At 47.9% G+C, this 22258-nt stretch overlaps 2 protein-coding genes across 2 annotated transcripts in view; one reads left to right on the top strand and one right to left on the bottom strand.

The window, feature by feature from the left end:
* The window catches only part of CNN1 (calponin 1), a 63555-nt gene extending 61635 nt beyond the window's left edge, over positions 1–1920 (top strand). Inside the window, exons 6-7 of the mRNA XM_040415018.1 lie at positions 312–458; positions 697–1920. Coding sequence (XP_040270952.1) covers positions 312–458; positions 697–939 — 390 coding nt within the window. The 3' untranslated portion in view covers positions 940–1920. The remainder of the gene's footprint in view (positions 1–311; positions 459–696) is intronic.
* A 13141-nt stretch (positions 1921–15061) lies between these two features.
* On the bottom strand, positions 15062–21240 carry ELOF1 (elongation factor 1 homolog). The gene is made up of 4 exons (XM_040415029.1): positions 21147–21240; positions 17964–18082; positions 17188–17258; positions 15062–15634 (listed from the first exon to the last, which is right to left on the bottom strand). Exons 2-4 carry the CDS (start codon positions 18077–18079, stop codon positions 15570–15572), a joined length of 252 nt encoding a protein of 83 aa, XP_040270963.1. The 5' UTR covers positions 18080–18082; positions 21147–21240; the 3' UTR covers positions 15062–15569.
* Between the last annotated feature and the right edge of the window lie 1018 nt (positions 21241–22258).

Genomic DNA, 22258 nt, shown 5'->3' with positions numbered 1-22258 from the left:
TGCATGCTGGGAGCTGTAGTTTCACAGCAGCTGAAGGGCGGAAGGTTGCTGACCCCTGTACTATATACCTTCCATATATCTAATGAGCAGATGATACAGAAGCCGTGCGGTCTGGGTCTGCTGATGGATTTGCAGGGAATCTTGAGTAGAACTCAATTACCATTGTCACATTCCAACATTCACCACAAGGTGGCAGCAGACTACCAGGATTCTAGTGAAGGATATCAGGATACTGGAGAAATAGGACATCTAAAAACGGTTCTCGTTAGTTCAAGGGGTGGCATTTTCTGAAATGTTTGATCTTCTTGCAGATGGGAACCAACAGGTTTGCCAGCCAAAAGGGTATGACATCATATGGCACCCGTAGACATCTGTATGACCCCAAATTGGGCAATGAGCAGCCGCTGGATCAAGCTACCATCAGCTTACAAATGGGCACCAATAAAGGGGCATCCCAGGTGAGTTTAAACCTCCCCCAGGGACATAGTAGCAGAACTCTGGTCCAGTCTGTATCTGCTGACCATGCCATCCACTCTCCTGACGAGTCAACACTAGGGGGAGCTCATTGCATGAGTAGTAATATTGCTCTCAATGGGAGCTGTAGATCTATGCATGGAGTGAGCTCCCCCTAGTGGTGGCTGTAAGGTGTAAGTTACTCTGCACTACAGGCCTAACACACTTTCCCTGTTTCCTCAGGCCGGCATGACGGCTCCAGGCACTAAGCGCCAGATCTTTGAGCAGAAGCTTGGCATGGAGCACTGCGACACCGAGACCATACCCTTGCAAATGGGAACGAACAAGGGAGCATCTCAGCAAGGCATGACTGTGTACGGTCTCCCGCGCCAGGTCTACGACGCCAAGTACTGCACGGATGCCAACATGCTCTTTAATGAGGACGGGAACTACGACGACAGCCATCAGTATTACAACTCCGAGTAACACCATCCATTCCCAATATAACCCGCACACCACCCTCTTCTGTGCCAGCGTGTGCCTGCTACTGTGGCAGAGAACGGTGTTCATGCTGCCCATTCTATGCCAGTGTGTGCTAGTTGCTCTGGCAAAGGGGGTTAAATGCTACCCACTATCCGTGTTTGCTCTTGCAAAGGAAGAAATAGATGATGCCCACTCTGTGCCAGCCTGCCTTCTGGCAATTAGATGCTGCCCGTCCCATACCTGCTGTTCTGGCAGAGAATGAAGTTCATCCTACCCACTTTCTGCTCTCCTGGCAGAAAAGGGGTAAAGCTTCCCATTCTGTGCCAGCCTATGCCCGCTGCTTTGGCAGTAAAGAAATAAACCTATTCCCTCTGTGCCTGACACCACTTTTACAAGAGACTGACAACGAACGCCACATTGCCTTCTTTGATATTTAGGTGGACATCTGCAGAGCATTGCACCCTGTGTCATTTTTTTTTCACTCGGCGGGGGTCACAAACTTTTTTTTTAATTATTATTATTATTTTAATGGCAGTCCTGATGGTTGTGGGGATATACAAGCTACACATCACAATCCTCCCCCCTGTGCTAAGCATGCCACGAGAGTGACGGCTGGTCTGCAGAGCATCACTGCAGAGGTGGGCAGAAGGCAAAGAAATAGGTGACGTCAGGGCAGCGATGCTCTGCAGCTTTCCTAGTCTGGCCGAGGATACGGGTGGATGGGGCAGGTCTCTGATGAGAGGGAACCATTTATCGGATTATGTTCTGGGCAGGTGAGAGGTTAATAGGGATACGACAGCCACCGAGACGGGTGCAATGCTCTGCAGACCACAGCGTAATGAACGACTTGCCTGGCTACGTTTTGTGCATGCCCCTTGCCCTCCCCGACCGCCACCCTTTCCTCTCATCACTGCAGTATCCAACACCTCACCTCCGCTCTGTTTAAGAACCGACTGCAAATATATTTCTAGATATATATTTCTACCAGGGCTCCGTGTGGTTTGTCTGCGTGCGCCATGATGCCAGGGGGAGGGCTAATGCCAATTCAGCAGAGAGAAGCAGCAAAGAAGAGGTTAAAACAAAAACAGAGGCACCAGTGGTTGGGGAAGTCCTTGCCCAGAGATTACCCATCATGCTCTAGTCGTCTCCCAATTCATAGGCTGATGGTTTAAAGCAGGCATGCTGTTGGAAAACTACAACTCCCATAATTCCCAGACAGCCTACAGAAGGGCATGGTGGGAGTTGTAGTTTTACAACAGCTGGAGGGCCGCAGGTTGAGCATCCCTGGTTTAAAGGAAATCTCCAGTCATGACATAATGTGACATCGACCACCCCCCTACAAGACCCTACTGATGGCGGAGCACGAAGAGACATATTGACATGTCCAGCCTCCATTTTACCAACTGGCCCCTCCCCCAGGGTGGCGCTTATTGGTCACATGACTATGAGCACATACCAAATGACTCCATCTAGGGAGAGGTTAGAGAAATATAGCTGCTTCTCTCCAGAAATAGACCCCACCTATCGACAGGTTGTGTCCTGCATTGCCGTTCAGCTCCATAGATGTGAAAGATTGTCGCAGTAACACTCACGACCTGAGGATAAGGGTGGCACTGTTTTTGGCAGAAAGTAGGCTGATACTCCGCACTAACACTGATGAGCTGATTTTAGGGGGTGCTGGTGAGCGCCGCTGCCCCTTCATTGTTCATCAGGCACAGCTCTCTACTGCTCATAGTGGCTGGACCCGGTATTGCACTTCAGTCACGTTCACTTGACTGTGCCAAACCTGCAATATGTTGAGTACAAATGACTCTTGGTTAAATGTGCAGCCCCTTAGGATAAACCATCAACAGCTACATGCAGACACACACAAAAAAAAAACACTTAGTTTTTCATGGCCATTTTGCATCAGTGTGTGCTTTCATATATATGCAGAGGGCGCGGCAGTTGCAGAGAGAGCAGAGGCTCTAGGTGTAATGACAACGCCCCCATTGCTCCTAGAGACTCATTTGCATACATCAAAACATCCTTTTTCTCAGCAATGCGGGCACATAGGACCAACACAGAGACCATCAACTGCCAAGCGCACATGTAACAGGTCAGATACAAAACTGCTGACAGATGCCCTTTAATTCCCCTAGTGCAGGGATGCTCAACCTGCGGCACTCCAGCTGTTGTAAAACTAAAACTCCCACCATGCCCTGCTGATAGCTGTCCAGGCATGCTGGGAGTTGGTTTTGCAGCAGCTGGAGGGCCGCAGGTTGAGCATCCCTGCCCTAGTGGTTATAATAGCCCCCAAGTTGTGCATCTATATACACTGCTCAAACAAATAAAGGTAACACAAAAATAACACATCCTAGATCTGAATTAATTAAATATTCTTCTGAAATACTTTGTTCTTTACATAGTTGAATGTGCTGACAACAAAATCACACAAAAATAAAAAAAATGGAAATCAAATTTTTCAACCCATGGAGGTCTGGATTTGGAGTCACACTCAAAATTAAAGTGGAAAAACACACTACAGGCTGATCCAACTTTGATGTAATGTCCTTAAAACAAGTCAAAATGAGGCTCAGTAGTGTGTGTGGCCTCCACGTGCCTGTATGACCTCCCTACAACGCCTGTGCATGCTCCTGATGAGGTGGCAGACGGTCTCCTGAGGGATCTCCTCCCAGACCTGGACTAAAGCATCTGCCAACTCCTGGACAGTCTGTGGTGCAACGTGACGTTGGTGGATAGAGCGAGACATGATGTCCCAGATGTGCTCAATTGGATTCAGGTCTGGGGAACGGGCGGGCCAGTCCATAGCATCAATGCCTTCGTCTTGCAGGAACTGCTGACACACTCCAGCCACATGAGGTCTAGCATTGTCTTGCATTAGGAGGAACCCAGGGCCAACCACACCAGCATATGGTCTCACAAGGGGTCTGAGGATCTCATCTCGGTACCTAATGGCAGTCAGGCTACCTCTGGCGAGCACATGGAGGGCTGTGCGGCCCTCCAAAGAAATGCCACCCCACACCATTACTGACCAAATGCCAAACCGGTCATGCTGGAGGATGTTGAGGGCAGCAGAACGTTCTCCACGGTGTCTCCAGACTCTGTCACGTGTGCTCAGTGTGAACCTGCTTTAATCTGTAAAGAGCACAGGGTGCCAGTGGCGAATTTGCCAATCTTGGTGTTCTCTGGCAAATGCCAAACGTCCTGCACGGTGTTGGGCTGTAAGCACAACCCCCACCTGTGGACGTCGGGCCCTTATATCACCCTCATGGATTCTGTTTCTGACCGTTTGAGCAGACACATGCACATTTGTGGCCTGCTGGAGGTCATTTTGCAGGGCTCTGGCAGTGCTCCTCCTGTTCCTCCTTGCACAAAGGCGGAGGTAGCGGTCCTGCTGCTGGGTTGTTGCCCTCCTACGGCCTCCTCCACGTATCCTGATGTACTGGCCTGTCCCCTGGTAGCGCCTCCATGCTCTGGACACTACGCTGACAGACACAGCAAACCTTCTTGCCACAGCTCGCATTGATGTGCCATCCTGGATAAGCTGCACTACCTGAGCCACTTGTGTGGGTTGTAGACTCCGTCTCATGCTACCACTAGAGTGAAAGCACCGCCAGCATTCAAAAGTGACAAACATCAGCCAGGAAGCATAGGAACTGAGAAATGGTCTGTGGTCACCACCTGCAGAACCACTCCTTTATTGGGGGTGTCTTGCTAATTGCCTATAATTTCCACCTGTTGACTATCCCATTTGCACAACAGCATGTGAAATTGATTGTCACTGAGTGTTGCTTCCTAAGTGGACAGTTTGATTTCACAGAAGTGCGATTGACTTGGAGTTACATTGTGTTGTTTAAGTGTTCCCTTTATTTTTTTGAGCAGTGTGTGTGTGTGTGTGTCTCTCCCCACCCCCGCTTGTACCAACAGCAGGACCTGACACTAGGAATGCAGGTCCTGTTGCCTCCTCCAGTACAGAGCAGGCGTTCCCTAGTGTGCAAGTGAATGAGGTTTTTTTTTAACCCCTGAAAGGCCTTTAATACAGGATATCCGTTTTTTTTTGGTTTTTTTTTTTAACAGCGGGTATACTCCTGTCTAAATGCCTGTTAAAAATGGACCCATTGATTCCAATGGGGCCCACATGGCCGTGAAAACAGGACAGCTGCTAGTCACTGGTCATTAAAAGCCGGAATTAGTACTTACCGTTGATTCATTTTACATGAGATCACCACGACGGCCATACAAGGAGATTGACCCCTGACCTCTGTAGGGGCAGGAAGCAGAGAAAGGTTTAAATACCCCCCTCCCACCACCAAACACCAGTGCTTCCAAAATACCAGAGTAAAGGGTGGTGGATACACACGTGAAAAAATAAATAAATAGGAGAAGATATTCCATCATATCAACCCCCAAGTAACGAACAGGGAGGGAAATACGGGCCGTCGTGGTGATCTCATGGAAAATGAATTACCGGTAAGTACTAATTCCGGCTTACCATATCATCCCCACGACGGCCATACAAGGAGGTATATCAAATATAAGTTTAAGGGGGGGGGGGGGGGGACACAGACTGAAGGACTTTTTGTCCAAAAGACATATCAGTCTTTCTGAAAAGGTCCAATCTATAATGCTTGGCGAAAGTATGGATGCTGGACCAAGTGGCTGCCTTACAGATCTCCTCAAGGGAGACACCCGCTCTTTCTGCTTGAGAAGACGACATTGCCCTAGTAGAGTGGGCTCTGATATTATCGGGGCAAGAAAGATTCTGTAAGGAATAACAAGAAGCGATGGTAGCTTTAATCCACCTGGCAATGGAGGACTTGGAAACTTTCTGACCCTTGTTTCTTCCTCCAAACTGGATAAAGAGGCAGTCTGACTTCCTAAAGTTTTTTGTGGTTTCTAAATAATCAAGTACTGCCCGTCTGACATCAAGCGAATGAAGGGTAGATTCCCAATCATTAGATGGGTTGTTAAACAAAGAAGGTAGAGTGATCTCCTGGTCTTTATGAAACTTCGAGACTACTTTCGGTAGAAAACACGGATCTAGTTTTAGAATTATCCTGTCGTCCAGGACCTGTAGGTAGGGCTCTCTAATTGATAGTGCTTGTAGCTCACTTATTCTTCTGGCTGAGGTGATGGCAACCAGGAATGCAGTTTTGTAGGATTTTAGTTTCAGAGAGCAGTCACTCAGAGGTTCAAATGGAGGATGTGATAGTCCCCTAAGGACAATGTTGAAATCCCAGGTAGGGACCTGAGACCTTAGAGTTGGACGTAACCTCAATATTGCCTTCATGAATCGCCTTATCCACCTATGGTTTGCCAGTTCGGTGTCATAAAAGCAACTGAGGGCTGATACCTGTACCTTGAGTGTGGATGGTCTCAATCCCATGTCAAATCCTTTTTGTAGAAAGTCCAGAGTCATTTGGATGTTTGGAGCTGAGGTATTTGGAGAGGGCGAACCTGACCACGAGCAGAACCGTTTCCAAATCTTCAGGTATATTGAAAAGGTGACCTTCTTTCTGGAAGCTTTTAGGGTTGAAATTACTGCATCCGATAGTCCCTGATGCTTTAGAATTTGGGTCTCAGGATCCAGGCTGCTAGGTTGAGGAAGTCCGGGTCTGGGTGTAGAATCGGACCTTGGTGAAGGATGTCTCGTCTCTTTGGTAGAATCCAAGGATCCTCGCTGGCAAGGTTCCACAAGATTGGGAACCAGCTCTTTTTTGGCCAGTAGGGTGTTACTAGTATGACTGAAGTACTGTCCTGTATGATCTTCTGTACCACCCTCGGTATTAGCGGAAGAGGAAGGAACACATAATGAAGACCTCAGTTCCATCTGAAAGAGAAAGCGTCCAGAAATCTCGGGCTGTCTCTGGGATCTAGGGAACAAAAAAACTGGCAATTTTGAGTTTACCCAAGTGGCAAAGAGATCTATTGCTGGTCTCCCCCACTTGTCCGATATCATCAGGAAGACCTCCTCGTTTAAGGGCCATTCTGAGTGGTCTATCTTTGCCCGGCTGAGGTAGTCTGCTTCCACCTTTAGGGACCCTTTTAGGTGGACTGCAGACACTGAATGAACATTCGCTTCGGCCCAGGTGAATATCTTTGCCGACAAATCCAGCAGGCTGCTCGATCCCAGAGTTTCCCAGACTGCCATCAATTCCCGAAAATTTGACGACTGGAGACTGAATGATTTTGGCCAGACTCCTTGGTAGTAAACATCTCCGACCTTCGCTCCCCAACCGTACTGGCTTGCATCCGTGGTCATCTGGGCATAGGGATTCTTTGACCACATCACCCCCCTGGAGATATTGAGCCTGTTTTTCCACCAAAGGAGGGAGGTTTTTATCCTTTGAGGGATGATCACCTTTTGGTCTAGGGAAGATTCCCTTCTGTCCCAGACCCTGAGGAACCACATCTGCAGGGTTCGGAAATGGATCTGACACCACTCATTGGGCCAGATTTATCATTACTCTGACAGCTCACTCCACTTTAACATATGGCTAAAGTCAGTTTTAGCCAAGTCAGATTTATGATCGGCCCTTTAAGACTGTAATAAATCTGGTTTGACGGTAGCAGTTTATCCGTCAGTAAGCAGCTTTACAAAAGTCGCACGTTTTTATGAAAAAGTCGCATGTTCTATTAAAGTCTCATAAGATAAGCATGGTCCTCACTGGAGTGAAATTGCGACTTTTTGAATAGTCCCAATAGTAAATCTGTCTAGAGATTCATTTACATAAGAAAACATGCCCACTTTCACAAAACTGGCGAGCATAGTGCAGAGCAGAAAAAAGTCGCAAATTTGTGCGCAGTTTTAGCGTTTGGGACTTTTTCACTCCATTATTCTGACCTGAGCTAATGATAAATCTGACCCATTGAGTCTCTGATGGAGTAGAACATCTTTGAGTTGAAGATGGAGATTCTCTTTTGGATGTCCTGTATCTTGCTTAGAGGTAAACAGGTTATCTGTCTCTGGGAATCCAGAATAACCCCCAGGAACTGGATCTTTGTTGTCGGTTCTAACTGTGATTTCCCTATGTTGATCAACCAACCCAATCCCTCTAGGGTCTGACGGAAAAAATTCAGATCTCTCTGCAGAAGAGCAGAACTGTTTGAGATCAGAAAATCGTCTAAGTATGGAAAAACGGTCAGGCTTTCCTTCCTTAGATAGGCAACTACCTCGATCATTAGTTTTGTAAAAACTCGAGGGGCTGAGGATATGCCGAAGGGGAGAGAGGTGAATTGATAATGGAGAATTCTGCCCAGATGGTCTCTGACCGCGAACCTTAAGAACCGTTGAGAGCTGGGATGTATCGGGACATGATAGTAGGCGTCTGTCAGATCGACCAAGCACATTACTGAATTGTTCTGGAGCAGAGGAACTATGGATCTTAGGGTCTCCATCCTGAACTTTTGATAGGTAATGTACTTGTTCAGGCGCTTTAAGTTTATTATTGTGCGATAGGATCCCTCCTTCTTTTTCACTAGGAAGAGGTTCGAATAGAACCCCTTTCCCTGTTCGGATCGTGGTATTTCCACCACTACCCCTTTTGCGAGTAGTTCTCGAATGCCCACGTGAATAGGATGATTGGGGTCTGGGACCGCAACCTTGGCGACTATAAATCTTTTTGGGGGAGAATCCGAGAATTGTATTCTGTATCCTGACTCTACAATCCTCAGAGCCCAGGAGTTTGAGGATATTTCCTCCCAACGGGGAAAAAACATCTTCAATCTCCCCCCTACCCTGATATCACTGGTTTCCATTTCCTTTTTGGGGGGCAGAGGCGGGAGCCCTACCCCTCCCCCCTTTGGGATAACTGAAACGGCCGGACTTGCCCTTACCACTGTATTGATTACTTTGGTTGGAAGGGGCACGAAAGGGATACTCCCTCATATAGACCTTTTCCTCCGGAAACCCCTTCTTTTCTAAGATTTTTTCTAATTCTGGGCCGAAGACATACTCCCCAGAAAAAGGAATGCCACATAGTCTAGATTTTGACACTGTCACCCGACCAGCATTTCACCCACAAGGCACGGCGAGCTGCATTGGACAGACCCACATCCCTTGCTGCAAAACGTATCGACTCTGCGGAGGCGTCCGCTAAAAAAGCTGTAGCAGATTTTAACAGGGGAATAGCACTCAAAATCTCATTTGTTGAGGAATCGCTGGAGGCCCTATTCTCTAACTCTGAGAGCCAGATGAACATAGATCTGGTAACTGATGTGGCTGCTATGTTCGATTTTAAGCGTGAACATTGCCACCTCCCAGGACCTTTTCAATAGGCCGTCAGCCTTCCTATCCAACGGATCTCTGAGCTGAGAGGCATCTTCAAATGGTAGGCTGTTTTTTTTAATTGACCCTAGCTACCTGGGCGTCAATTTTAGGGATGGTATTAAAGGTCTTAGCTTCTTCTTGATCAAAAAGAAGCCGGTTTTGGAAGGATCTGGCAACTCCTAGCCGTTTCTCCGGATCTGCCCATTCATCCAAAATCATCCCCTTGATGTTATCGTTAATAGGGAAGACTTTGGACTTCTTCACCGAGACCTCCGAACATCTCATCTTGTACTGACGGAGTAGAAGGCACCTCTTCTACCCCCATAGTAGCCCTGACGGCTTTTAAAAGCTCGGGCATATCCTCAGAAGAGAAATAAAATTTCCTTCTGTTCTCTGAAAATTCTTGTTCAGAGAGCTTATCTTCATCCTCCATATATCTAGAGGAGGAAGCCGAACCACCGTAAACTTCAGAATCGGATGAAATATAATCGTCTGATTTGTGGCGTTTGGCGGGGGGCTCCAAAACAACGGGTTTCTCTGTTTGAAGTGTAAAGCCGCAAAGGAGGATTTAATCTCTTCCCGCATCATAGATTTAATTTCGTCCATGAGGGATGGCCGTTCCTCACGGACAATTTTAGAAATACAATCCCCGCACAACTTCTTAGGGAGGTCATCAGGTAATCGTTTAAGGCATGAAATACACTTTGAGGACTTCTTGGGCTTTCTCAGAGAATCCTTAGCAGTCTGGAATAGCCAAGAATAAAACCCATTAATCCAGGGAAAATATCCACAATAGTGTGCCCAGGTGAGAGAGGAAGGAAACTCTCCCCTATGGGGAACTTACGGACGGCAGGGTAGAGGCCTCAGCGTGCTCAGACGCAGACATCCTGAAAGATAGCCAGAGAGGGTAAGCACTCACCGCAGGACGATCCATTTGAATTCTCCCGCCTCCCGAAGCCGGCCGCGTCACTTCCGGAAACGTCACAGCTAACCGGAAGTGACGAATTTGTATAGCGCCCATGGCGCTGGGTGCACAAACCGGCATGGTTTTAATGAACCAGCGGGCGTTCAGAGCTCCGGGAGCAGGCCCCAGATCAACCGGAGGAGAGTCTCTCTCCCTTTCCCCCCCTGCCCGGCGTTAGTACGAGACCGCGGGCTGACAGGGGGCTCCCACCGAAGCAGGTACGCGACTCCATCCACTTCATCTCCACAGCGGCTGCCCGCGGAGACCTTTCTCCGCCCCTGTCCTCTGTAGGGACAGGAAACACTGGTGTTTGGTGGTGGGAGGGGGGTATTTACACCTTTCTCTGCTTCCTGCCCCTACAGAGATCAGGGGTCAATCTCCTTGTATGGCCGTCGTGGTGATGATATGGGAAAAAAAAAACGCCACATGAATAGCCAAATAGACTTAAACCAGTCATAAAAATGGCCCTTTTACCCGAACGTGTGCATGAAGCCTACGTCTGATGAAATCCCCTTATAGGAGAAGGTTTCATTATGGACAACTCCTCCTCAAAGGAGAATGGTAAAAGAAAAGGGAAAAGCGACAAGCTAAGGAGATGCGATACAACAAGAGTAAAATAGTTTTTATTCCAGTACACTTTTCAATGCCCCAGTAATGGTCAAGATCTCTGCTTGCTCTCAGCGAATCAGCACCCTTGATTGCTACAGTTTGTCTAGGTGAGCTGATACATTCCCTAGAAAAACAATCAATCCATTACACATGCATGTACCAGATATAGCACAATGCAGACTCCAAGGATCTCTGTTTAATTTTAACTGACAACAAGCAGAGATCTGGTATCAGTGAGGAATGAAAACACAAAGCTTATAGAACCCACTTTCATATATCCTATTAAGGCGTTAATAAAAGGGGGGGGGGGGTCTTCTGCTCTGGATCCTCATCTCTTGAACAAAGTGGGAAGCTGCTACAGACAGCATCTCACCTTGGAGGACCTGACCTGTATTATGGCTCATTCACACAACCGTATGAATGGGTCCACATCTGTTCCGCAATTTTGTGGAACGGGTGCAGACCCATTCATTTCAACGTGGCCGCAAAAGATGCAGACAGCACGCAAAAATATAAAGCATGTCCTAATCTTGTCCGCAATTGCAGACAAGAATAGGCATGCGGTCGGCAAATTGCCGAACACACACGGGCCGGTATCCGTGTTTTTCGTATCCGCAATACGCTACGGTCGTGTGAATGTAGCCTTACACAGACAACCCATTTATGTGAAGGACCCCTGTGCAATACTTAAAGCATACCTCCGCTTTCCATATATGAATAGTGCATGCGAATATAAGAAACTTTGTAATATATCTTTTTTTAAAGAAAAATTATTCTATTTGCTTTTATCAGGATGCTTTGTTCTTTGCTGCTTTTAACATTGATGTCTATGAAGAGAGGGAAGGAAGAGGAGGCTGCTGCTGGAGGAGACACACAAACAGCAGTTGATTAGCTATTAGTTCTAGTAAGATAAGGCTCCACCACCGTTCAGTCGGGTAATAAATCACTAAGTAGCTGGCTGCAGCGTCCTCCTCTCTCCATACACTTTTGTGTGCAAGTCTGGAGCCAAAGACGGGAACTACTAGAAATAAAAGGCGAAGAGAAGGAAGAAGCCCCATGGGAAGCCCAGGAGACAGAATAATTCTTAAAGATATATTACAAAGTTTCTTATAGTCACATGTATTACCTATTTCTGAAAACTTTATAACTGGAAATACACTTTAATTTTAACTTTGGGGACGCTTTAGGGAAACTGAACACTTACTGGCAGGTGTCACCACAGATTACAGCTGATCTGCTACTCATCTAGGGATTCTTCTAAGGCCAAGTTCACACTCCAGTTATTTGGTCACTTATTGTGAGCCAAAACCAGTAGTGAAGCCGACTCAAAGGTAAGGTATAATGGAAAGATCTGCTCCTGTTCTGTGTTTTTGACCTGCACATGGTTTTGGCTCAATCACTGATGGAAATATGAGACCAAATAACTGAAGTGTGAACTCAGCCTAAAGCCTCATTCACGCGTCCATGTCAGTGCTTAAATCCATGAAAAGGTGGTCAGTAATGCCTCCGTGAAGATGTCCGTGATGGATCCGTGTGTCCATTTTTTGCTGTCCGTGTGCCATCAATGTTTCACAGACACTGAACAGCTGGAAAAAAAATCATTTTCAAAGCATCTCTTTTTAATGATCCATGAAACACGGATTGTATCCGTGGTTTTCACTGACCCATAGACTATAATTGGCGTGACAGATCCGTGAACATAGACAAAATAGAGCATGCATCCGTGCTTAAAAAAACAAAACTGACCCACAGACCGTGCTAACACACCGTGAATACACATAAAAATGAATGGGGACGTGTGCTGTCCGTGGAGTACACGTACAGCACACATCCATGGAACACCGACGTGTGAATGATGCTTAACAAGTAGGTTTTGTCAAAATCAGGACCTCTCTCAATAGACTTGTGTGTGAGGCTGGAGCTACTAGAGATAAGAGGCTGAGAGAAGAGAAGGAAATCACCCTGGGAAGCTCAGGAGGAAGCATCATTCTTTAATAAAAGACACATTACAAAGTTTCTTATAGTCACCTGTACTATTAATTTCTGAAAACTTGTTTATAACCGGAGTAACACTTTAATTTCTCCCGTGGGGGTGCTGTAGCAATAAAGAAATGCTCAGTACTTACCAGATCCAGCACTGCTTCTCCCAGCCAGGCTCCATATACCTGGCAACAGTGTTAAAGCCACATTAACAACATGTGACCACTGCAGCCAGTCACTATACTGTTCTGTGCATCTCTGAGGCTAGCGATTGGCTGCAGCAGCCACGTGCAGTATAAAAAAAAAACATGACATCATTGCAGCCAAATACATGACATCATGGCTGCAGTGATGGGTAGGAGTGGAGTATATAGAAAAAAAAACAAAAAAAACCTGACCCTTATCGATCAGCTGTCTGAGAAGGCACCAGTACACACATTAGCGCCGCGGCTTTCTCTCAGCTCACCAAGCACAGCGCCGTACATTGTATAGCGGTTGTGCTGCCGCTCAGCCTCATTCACTTTAATGGGGCTGAGCTGCACCTAGGCCAGGGGTGGGCAACCTGCGGCCCTTCAGCTGTTGTGAAACCACAATTCCCAGCATGCTCCATTTATTTTTATGAGAGTTCCTCAGAAGAACTATTGTGAAAACGAAAACAAGAGCAAAGCAAGTATGCATGCTGGGAGCTGTACCCGATAGGCAATGTGACCAATGAATGTGACATCACATGGCCTAGGAGAAGCTGCAAGAAGGCCGCGGCGCTACTGCCTTCTCATCAGTATCTGATAGGTGGGGGTCTGACACCTGGGCCCTCCGCCGATCAGCTGTTTGAGAAGGCACCGATGCTCCTGTGAGCTCTGCGGCCTTCTCTGGTCTCGGCATGCACAGCGCCGTACATTGTATTGTGGCTGTGCTTGGTATCACAGCTCAGCCCCATTCACTTCTAAGGGGCTTAGCTGCTCCTAGGCCTTGTGACCGATGAATGTGTCGTCACTGGCCTAGAAAAAGCTGAAAAGGCGCTCACAGGAGGGCAGCCGATTGGCGGAGGGTCCCGGGTGTTGGAGGATAGGTTATCAATATAAAACTCCCAGAAAACCCCTTTATAAACATACACACCGACCACTGGTCTGATGCGAGGCAAAGCTTCCAGTCTATGGCCGGCGCCTGGTGCGGAGCGCATGTATGTCAGGATTCTGTGCTCCACCTGTAAAGGACACACTACAACAGATTCACCTCCTGGTCACAACCTCGCGCCTCTTTACAAAACTTCTCGACTTGGTTCATACATCACAGCACTTTTTATTATAAAAAGTGAGGGGAGAAAAAAATAAAAATCACTTTTACATCAAAGTGGTAACAGATCTCTGCTCTGAGTTACGTACACCGCATTCATTACCTACAAAATAAAACTGGAAAGTAAAAGTCATCATTTCTAGTCCGTTATCATTAAACACTTCTGCTTGGGACTGATCTGGCAAATAAAATAAAAATGACAGGTATACAAGATGGCGGGTTTCACCCTCTGCCTCGGCACACTGTGTGCCCACGGGCGTCCACTCATTAATCGGCCATTATGTCCATATGTATATTGTACATACGACTGCACCATCTTGTGGTAGAACTGAGTAACTACATACCACTCTGGTAGCCGTGATATACAGGAGCCTCTGAAAATATGTGGGGGAGGGGCTTTGACAACAGCAGGTACATAAAAACAGATCTGGAAGAACAACCTGGTCACAGTTTAACCCTACCAACACCATGGTACGTCCACAGTCTACGTGGAGTAAAAGAAAAATACAGAGCCGTGGACAGGAGCACCATTGAAGGGAGACAGAAATTGGTTTCAAATAAAGTTGCAAATACTTTGATTTTCTCATTTTGTTACATATGGACATATACTCCGGTCACACCCAGAGCTGCAGTTACAAGCAGGTCCCATAATGCAGTATGCTTTGGTGTGCACCGAGGAAGATGATCTCCTGCCACGTATCACATCAGAGACCGTGCTGTGTAGCAGTGAGACCTGACATACTCCAGTCACACCCAGAGCTGCATTCAGAAATATACTGGATCATCCATACTAGAATAGCTGTAGCATACTCTGGTGTAAATTCTCTCACAAATCTATGCCAGCTCACAATATAGGCCTGTGCCTGTCAATAAATTTGGGCATCTTACGCCAGCATGCTTCTTATTAAAGGCTTACACATGAAACGACAGACTTAATAAACTCCCCCCTACCATGGACCAAGGCAGCGAGACGAGATGGCCCTGAGAGCCAACCACCTGCAGAATGTGGTCCCAGCTCTGGTTGTGAATGGAGCACATGGCATGATGCAACTCAAAGAGTATGGCTTTCCACGTCTACAGTTTTGCACTCATTTCTGACATTTTTAGCAAAAAATAAAATTTTAAAAATTGACAGTACAAGATCTTAAAGTCAGCAACTAATTTATCGTGTGGACCCCAAAAAGCCAATTGCTGCAGTACCCCGACACACCCGCTAGGTGGCGGGAGGCGAGTCCTCGAATATAGTACATAAATAACACGATTATCACTAGAGGGGAAAATAATAAGAAATTAACCCTAAAGCATCCTATAATCTCGCTGCTCTAATGCGCCCCGGTAGATTCAGCCTCTAGCGGCCACGGTCTGCATTCATTCATTGTGAAGTCTGGAAGCTGGCCATCTTCTGCCACCAGAGGGCGCTCTGAACTTGTCCTCAAGAAGTCATGGTGGGAAGTACAAGTCAACATACAGAGGGCGTCTGGTACACACTGATAAGATCGCCCGCCTGGCACAATGCTACTGGTTGGCAGCTTCACAAGCATCGATCCAGTCACTGTAAACATCCACCGGTTCTGACAGATCTGGGCAGAAGCGTTAAGGGAAAGACACACAGAAGCACAGGAAGAGCTGGCAGGAGGGGCCCCGGGAGCTCTGCGGTACCAGCACGTAACAGAGGGGGCATATAGCTATATGGACTAAACCAAGGAAAGCTGGCCGAGGCTCCATAGCGACCACAGTCCCCTACAGACGCCCAGCGGCAATGTGATGACCCCCTCATATGGCTGGGTTGCACTGCACTCAAAGTATCATGGCTGCTGGGCATCGCTGTTCACAGACAGATGCCATGTGATACTCTGACTACAAGATTTGTGCCCTGTTCTATGCTGTGCCCTACCCTCTTATGTAATAAAGTATGTAAATGAGAAGCACAAAGTCAAGAGAGCGTGACCTTCATTCTTCAAGTCAAGCTGGCAGCGCCTCCTTCACTCTTTAAGGGCAGCTCTTTCTCTCTCCCACGATACTCCACCGCCTGCGCAGTGAGTCCAGCTGTGGCATGCTCAGATCCTGAGGCGCACCCGCGCGCTCTCTCTCCCGGGTGTCTGCGCCTGTGCAATGAGCCTCTGAGCACACCACAGCCGAGCAATGAAAAAAGGATGGCGCAAGTGCGGGATACCTGGCGCATTACGCCACAAAAAAGAATGATGGAGGCAGGAAGGCGACAGGGCAAGCTTGACTTGAAGCGTGAAGGCTGCCGCCCCTTTGACTTCAAGCTACTCATTTACATAAAGGAGGGGGGGGGGTGAATTTGGCCATCATATCTGACAACAAAACACACTATTGGATAACTTCAGCGTCTCACGTTGCCGTTACTAAGGCGAGATGAGGCTAAGTGCCGCCCACTGAGCCGTTTCCAGGCTACCTGGTGGTTGGGACAACCCCGTTAAGGTTCTGCAAGTGGTTGGGGGGCATTATGGAGATGTCAGGTTCCCTTTAGAGAAGCTGTGCCACAATATCAACTTACTCCCTACCCACAGGACAGGGGACAAGAATCTGATTGGAGGTTGTCCCTCAATGATCATGAGAGCAGGCGTCCTGTATGAATGGAGCAGCAGGTCCACCCCGCACACCGTCTCTCCACAGAGCTCCTGAGCCGGGACTACCATCACATCTAATGTTCTGGAAAATGCTTATCACAGGGCATACGGTGACCACCACCAGGGCAACGTACCTCCACCACGATATCCACCCCGATGAGGTACCGAAAAGCTCCTTCACTACATTGTCTCGTTAATCTAGATCAGTGTTTCCCAACCAGTGTGCCTCCAGCTGTTGCAAAACTACAACTCCCAGCATGCCCGCACAGCCAAAGGCTGTCCGGGCATGCTGGGAGTTGTCGTTTTGCAACAGCTGGAGGCACACTGGTTGGGAAACACTGATCTAGATTATCCCCGGCTCTTTGTTTATCCCGGTCCCTCCCTGGAATAATCCCAGTGGATTATTAACACTTTCCCATCTCTGACAGCACGACCTGCACATTGAGGTTCTGCTATATTGTCACAGGTATCTAACCCACTGCAAGTTAAGGTGACCAAATGTTCTACTGTCCGGTGGGCTAAGTCCAAGTAAAGGATACACGTTATAGGGGTCTGGAACTCCTCAAGGCACACGGTGCAGGAGATGACACCCGTATTTCGAGCTCTGTCCCTGTGGGAAGAAGGAAATGGAGTAAGACAGTGAGGTGTCCGACAGTCCTTCAGCAACGGAGGAGTATAACAAATGTAAGAGAATTTACAGCAGTGTGTCATATGATGCCTCCAGTGCAGCCACTTGGACGCCCGGTTTTACGGGGCGTGAACAGATCATCTAGGTGGGAACCGGTGATCTCCAGTATGCTGCCCTCACAGAGGACAGCACAGTGTAGTGATAGACCCGCTGATCTTTCACTTTAGAAATGGCGGTCAGTACTGTTTAGAGTCTGAAGCTGCGAGAGAGACAAGTCTGATGCTGCACACATGACAGCGGACAACGAGTGACCGTTTTCTTTCCTGGTGTCACACTCAGCGCTGCAGACTCTAAACAGTAGTGACAGATCAGCGGGTCCATCACTACACTATGCGGTCCTCAGCAAGGGCCACATATGGGAGCTGACCAGTTCCCTTTAAACGGAACACATGTTTTCATGATTGAAAGGTCTATCTTTCTTTTAAAAAAATTGGCACTTGGAATCACATGACCCCCCTCAGCCAATCAGCGGCTTGGAAAAAGATCATGAGATGCAGTCTGCTACTCCTAGTTCTAAGGAATAGTGGCGTTTATATCACAGGGTCCCTTTCAAGAAATAATGTCGTACACCTGCGGCAAACGGAAACGCAGGTCAGATTTCAACCCAAGGTGTGAAAACAGCCTTACATCTTGACGTCGCAGGATTTCTCGTGGTTACAGAATGGACACGTGAACTGGGTGTCGAGATTTCCCGTCATCTTCTTCTTAGGTGGAGGCTTTCTCTTCGACTTTCTGCGGCCCATCTTCTACAATAAAAGAAACAGGGCCGTTAAACTACAAGGCTCTCAACATCCACAAACCTCTCCTGCTGAGAGCAGTAGTTGTGCTTTTCTGTAGGGGTTAATGATATCTACCATCTAATAATGGATTTTAGATTACACCCCGCCACCCAGTGACGACCGATCTCCGGTGGAGGGCATCCTTTGCAATGCAGGGAGTGAATTTTGTGGTAAATGGGCAGCAAAATCCATTACGAAGAAGCAGAAATTCTGCACTGCTTGACTGCACTTTAAAGAGGGTGCCCATGACTTTATTTAACCCTTTAAGGAGCAGGGGTTTTTTCCTCTCTGTTTTCTCCTCTCCATGTTTAAGCAGCCATAACTAATTTTCATGGATACGAAACTGCATTTTTTTTTGTGTCGTTTGAAAATATATAGTGGAAAACCCCGTTATACACCGAATAATTGTAAGGAATCTATGAATTTGGCCTCAGAAAAAGTGAAAGAAATCTCTATATGTATGTGCTGGAAATGCAGCAAATGATGTGCAAGTCTGAATGGGAATAAAAGAAACGTGTAGAAAGTGCAGCCGCCATATTCAGTGCTGTCAATAACTGGCTCCGCTGAGGCCAGTCATTGACTGCAGTGGAGCAGAATATCACGCTCGTGCTGGGGACGAAATAAACAAGTCGCAGATCGGAACACCCTGCTTATCCCTGTGTATAGTATAAGAACAGGAGAGGTGAGAACTGATTATCTATCACCACTAGAAGACCCTGCTTATCCCTGTGTATAGTATAAGAACAGGAGAGGTGAGAACGGATTATCCATCACCACTAGAAGACCCAGCGTATCACTGTGTATAGTATAAGGACAGGAGAGAACACAGGAGAGATGAGAACTGATTATCTATCACCACTAGAAGACCCTGCTTATCCCTGTGTATAGTATAAGAACAGGAGAGGTGAGAACTGATTATCTATCACCACTAGAAGACCCTGCTTATCCCTGTGTATAGTATAAGGACAGGAGAGATGAGAACTGTTTATCTATCACCACTAGAAGACCCTGCTTATCCCTGTGTATAGTATAAGAACAGGAGAGGTGAGAACTGATTATCTATCAGCACTAGAACACCCTGCTTATCACTGTTTATGGAATAAGGACAGGAGAGGTGAGAACTGATTATTACCACTAGAACACCCTTATCACTGTGTATTTAGTATAAAGGTCAGGAGAGAACTGATTATCCATCACCACTAGAAAACTCTGCTTATCACTGTGTATAGTATAAGGACAGGAGAAAACTGATTATCTATGATCCTTTCTTCGGCTGACTGTAGAGGTCTTACCAGACATCCGATTGGATCACTGGGACCCAATCAGAGGGAGGAATACCCTTTGATCATACAACGGTCACAGACAGGGTTAACAGCTGGAACCGGAGCTACTTCTGATCCTGACAGTAGACCAAAAGGCCACTCTAAGAACCGGAGTTGCTGGTCACAGTTCATTCACAGAACAGGAGTGCTGACAAGAGCGCCTCGTCTTAGGCTCAGTTCACACTTCAGTTGTTTGCCAAGTTATTTCCATCAGTGATTGTGAGCAAAACCAGATCAAAAACACAGAAGAGGAGCAGATCTTTTCATTATACCTGATGGAAATAACTGAAGTGTGACGACAAATGTCAGTCATTAAGGGGTTAACCCTAAATACTTACCCGCTCCCCGCCACTCAGCTCTGGGCCGCCTTTACTGCACTTCCAGTCCTTGCACTGCTGCAGCCAATGGCTGGCCTCAGCAGTGACATGTACCCTGTGCAGAGAGTTTACATGTGCCGTGATGAAAGCCCAGGACTCACAGAGCTGGAACCTAGTCCGGATCTACGGTGTTGGGCCTTATAGGGGTTGTCCGCTTTGAGCTGGGGAATGGCCTACAATAAAGCCTAACAGATCTAGCACTGCCACTCTGGTTTCTTGGGCCTTAAAGGGGTTTCCAACTGAAAAACAACTATTTGCAGGATAAGGCTACTTTCACACTAGCGTTCGGAGCGGATCCGTCTGATGTTTCATCAGACGGATCCGCTCCGATAATGCAGACGTTCGCATCCGTTCAGAACGGATCCGTCTGCATTAAAACTTAGAAAATTTTCTAAGTATGAAAGTTGTCTGAGCGGATCCGTTCAGACTTTACATTGAAAGTCAATGGGGGACGGATCCGCTTGAAGAGTGAGCCATATGGTGTCATCTTCAAGCGGATCCGTCCCCATTGACTTCCATTATAACTCTGGACGGATCCGCTCGCCTCCGCACGGCCAGGCGGACACCCGAACGCTGCAAGCAGCGTTCAGGTGTCCGCTCACTGAGCGGAGCGGAGGCTGAGCGCTGGCAGGCGGATGCATTCTCAGTGGATCCGCCTCCACTGAGAATGCATTGGGGCCAGACGGATGCGTTCGGGGCCGCTCGTGAGCCCCTTCAAACGGAGCGCACGAGCGGACACCCGAACGCTAGTGTGAAAGTAGCCTAAGAGTGACTGGCGGGGGTCAGCACGTGACAATCAGTTCCATAGAGTTGAACACGTTTGCTGCTACATCCATACAGGGAGCACAGGACCCTGTCCTACTGATCATGGGGGGCCCAGCAGTCAGACCCCCGCCTGTGACAGATATAGAGTGATGTCACTGGCCTAGGCAGAGGAGCGCTGATCGGCGGGGGTCTGACACCCGGGCCAAATATTTATTACCAGATAACCCCTTTAAGCTGCCAAAATGGGGAGAAAGCAGCTACAAGACTCCTCTGGCACAAGGATCGGACATGCTGAAATCCAACAGCCCAATCCTTATCTCTCCCAACATCTGCTTTTTACATCACCCCTGGCCACCCCTACATCATTACAGGCTCCCCTGGGGGGGGGGGGGGGGGGGGGGGGGTCACCCAGCTTCTCCTGACACAGATGACTAAGAATCAGCTGCAGGACTCCCGGCCACATCACCATTATACACAGAGGAGTCCCTCCGTATGCTCGTGTATAACGTGCCGGGACTGGGGACCCTGCGACACATTATAATGTAGAACACACGTCCTAATCATCACCTCAGCTTTCCCGCCTGATACTTCGTGCCTCCTCCCTCACGATCCGGGTCAGCAATGAGCGTGGAAGGAAATCGCCCCCCCACAATGACTACACTTCCTATTTCCGGTCAACAGCCAATCAGCTGATAGAATAGCGCGCGTTGTCCCGCCTTCTCCAGCCTCCAATTGGACAACTCAGCGGTAACGTCCCATTGGCTCCGAAGACGCGTCATTCAGCTTGAGGTGATTCGGGGATATGATTGGTGGAAAAGGAAGGGAGAATCCGCCGCTGATTGGACAGGGCTGACGTCAAGGATGTGCGTCGTTGGTAAGCGTGATGGGTGGTTGCTAAGGAGGCCCGGACCACAGCTAGAGTGATAATGTGACCTGTGAGTCCAGAACCCTTCTATACAGCCAGTGTGTGTGTGTATACATACATACATACATACATACATATACTAGCAGAAGGACCTGACTGCATGGGTATATTTAATCTATTTCATTTAATGTTTCTGTGTCTTTAAAAGATATCGACAGTATCCCCCATAACAGTGACCTCTACAGCACCCCACCCATAGTGCCCCACCTCCTTAAAATGGGACCTCCACAGCGGCCCATCCCCTTAACTTTGACCTTCACAGCAGCCCGTCCCTTTAACAGTGAGTTTCATAGCACCCCACTCCCTTGACATGGACTTCCTCAGGGGCCCGTCCCCTTAACAGTGACCTATACAGCACCCCACCCCTTAACACTGACCTCCATAGGGGACCGTCCCCTTATCTGTGACCTCCACTGTTCCCTGCACCCTTAACAGAGACCTCCACAGCACCCGTCCCTTTAACAGTGACTGCCACAGTACCCCGCTCCCTTAACAGTGACCTCACAGTACCCTGCTGACCTAACAGTGACCTCCACAGCAGCTGCCCCATTAATAGTGGCCCCTGCCCCCTTAACAGTGACCTCCACAGTGCCTGCCCCTTTGACAGGGACCTCCACACAGATCACAGCTGAAGCTGATCGATGGGGGTCCCAGCAGGACACTTTCTGATCAGCTTATATTAAGAAGCTGGAACTGTCCATAGCAGAGAACCCCCTTAAGAAAAAGCTGGTCCTTTTTTCTATTTCCTGAACAT

The sequence above is a fragment of the Bufo bufo genome, chromosome 1, assembly GCF_905171765.1.
Source record: "Bufo bufo chromosome 1, aBufBuf1.1, whole genome shotgun sequence".
Taxonomy (NCBI): domain Eukaryota; kingdom Metazoa; phylum Chordata; class Amphibia; order Anura; family Bufonidae; genus Bufo; species Bufo bufo.
This window is presented reverse-complemented; position numbering and strand designations above follow the sequence as displayed.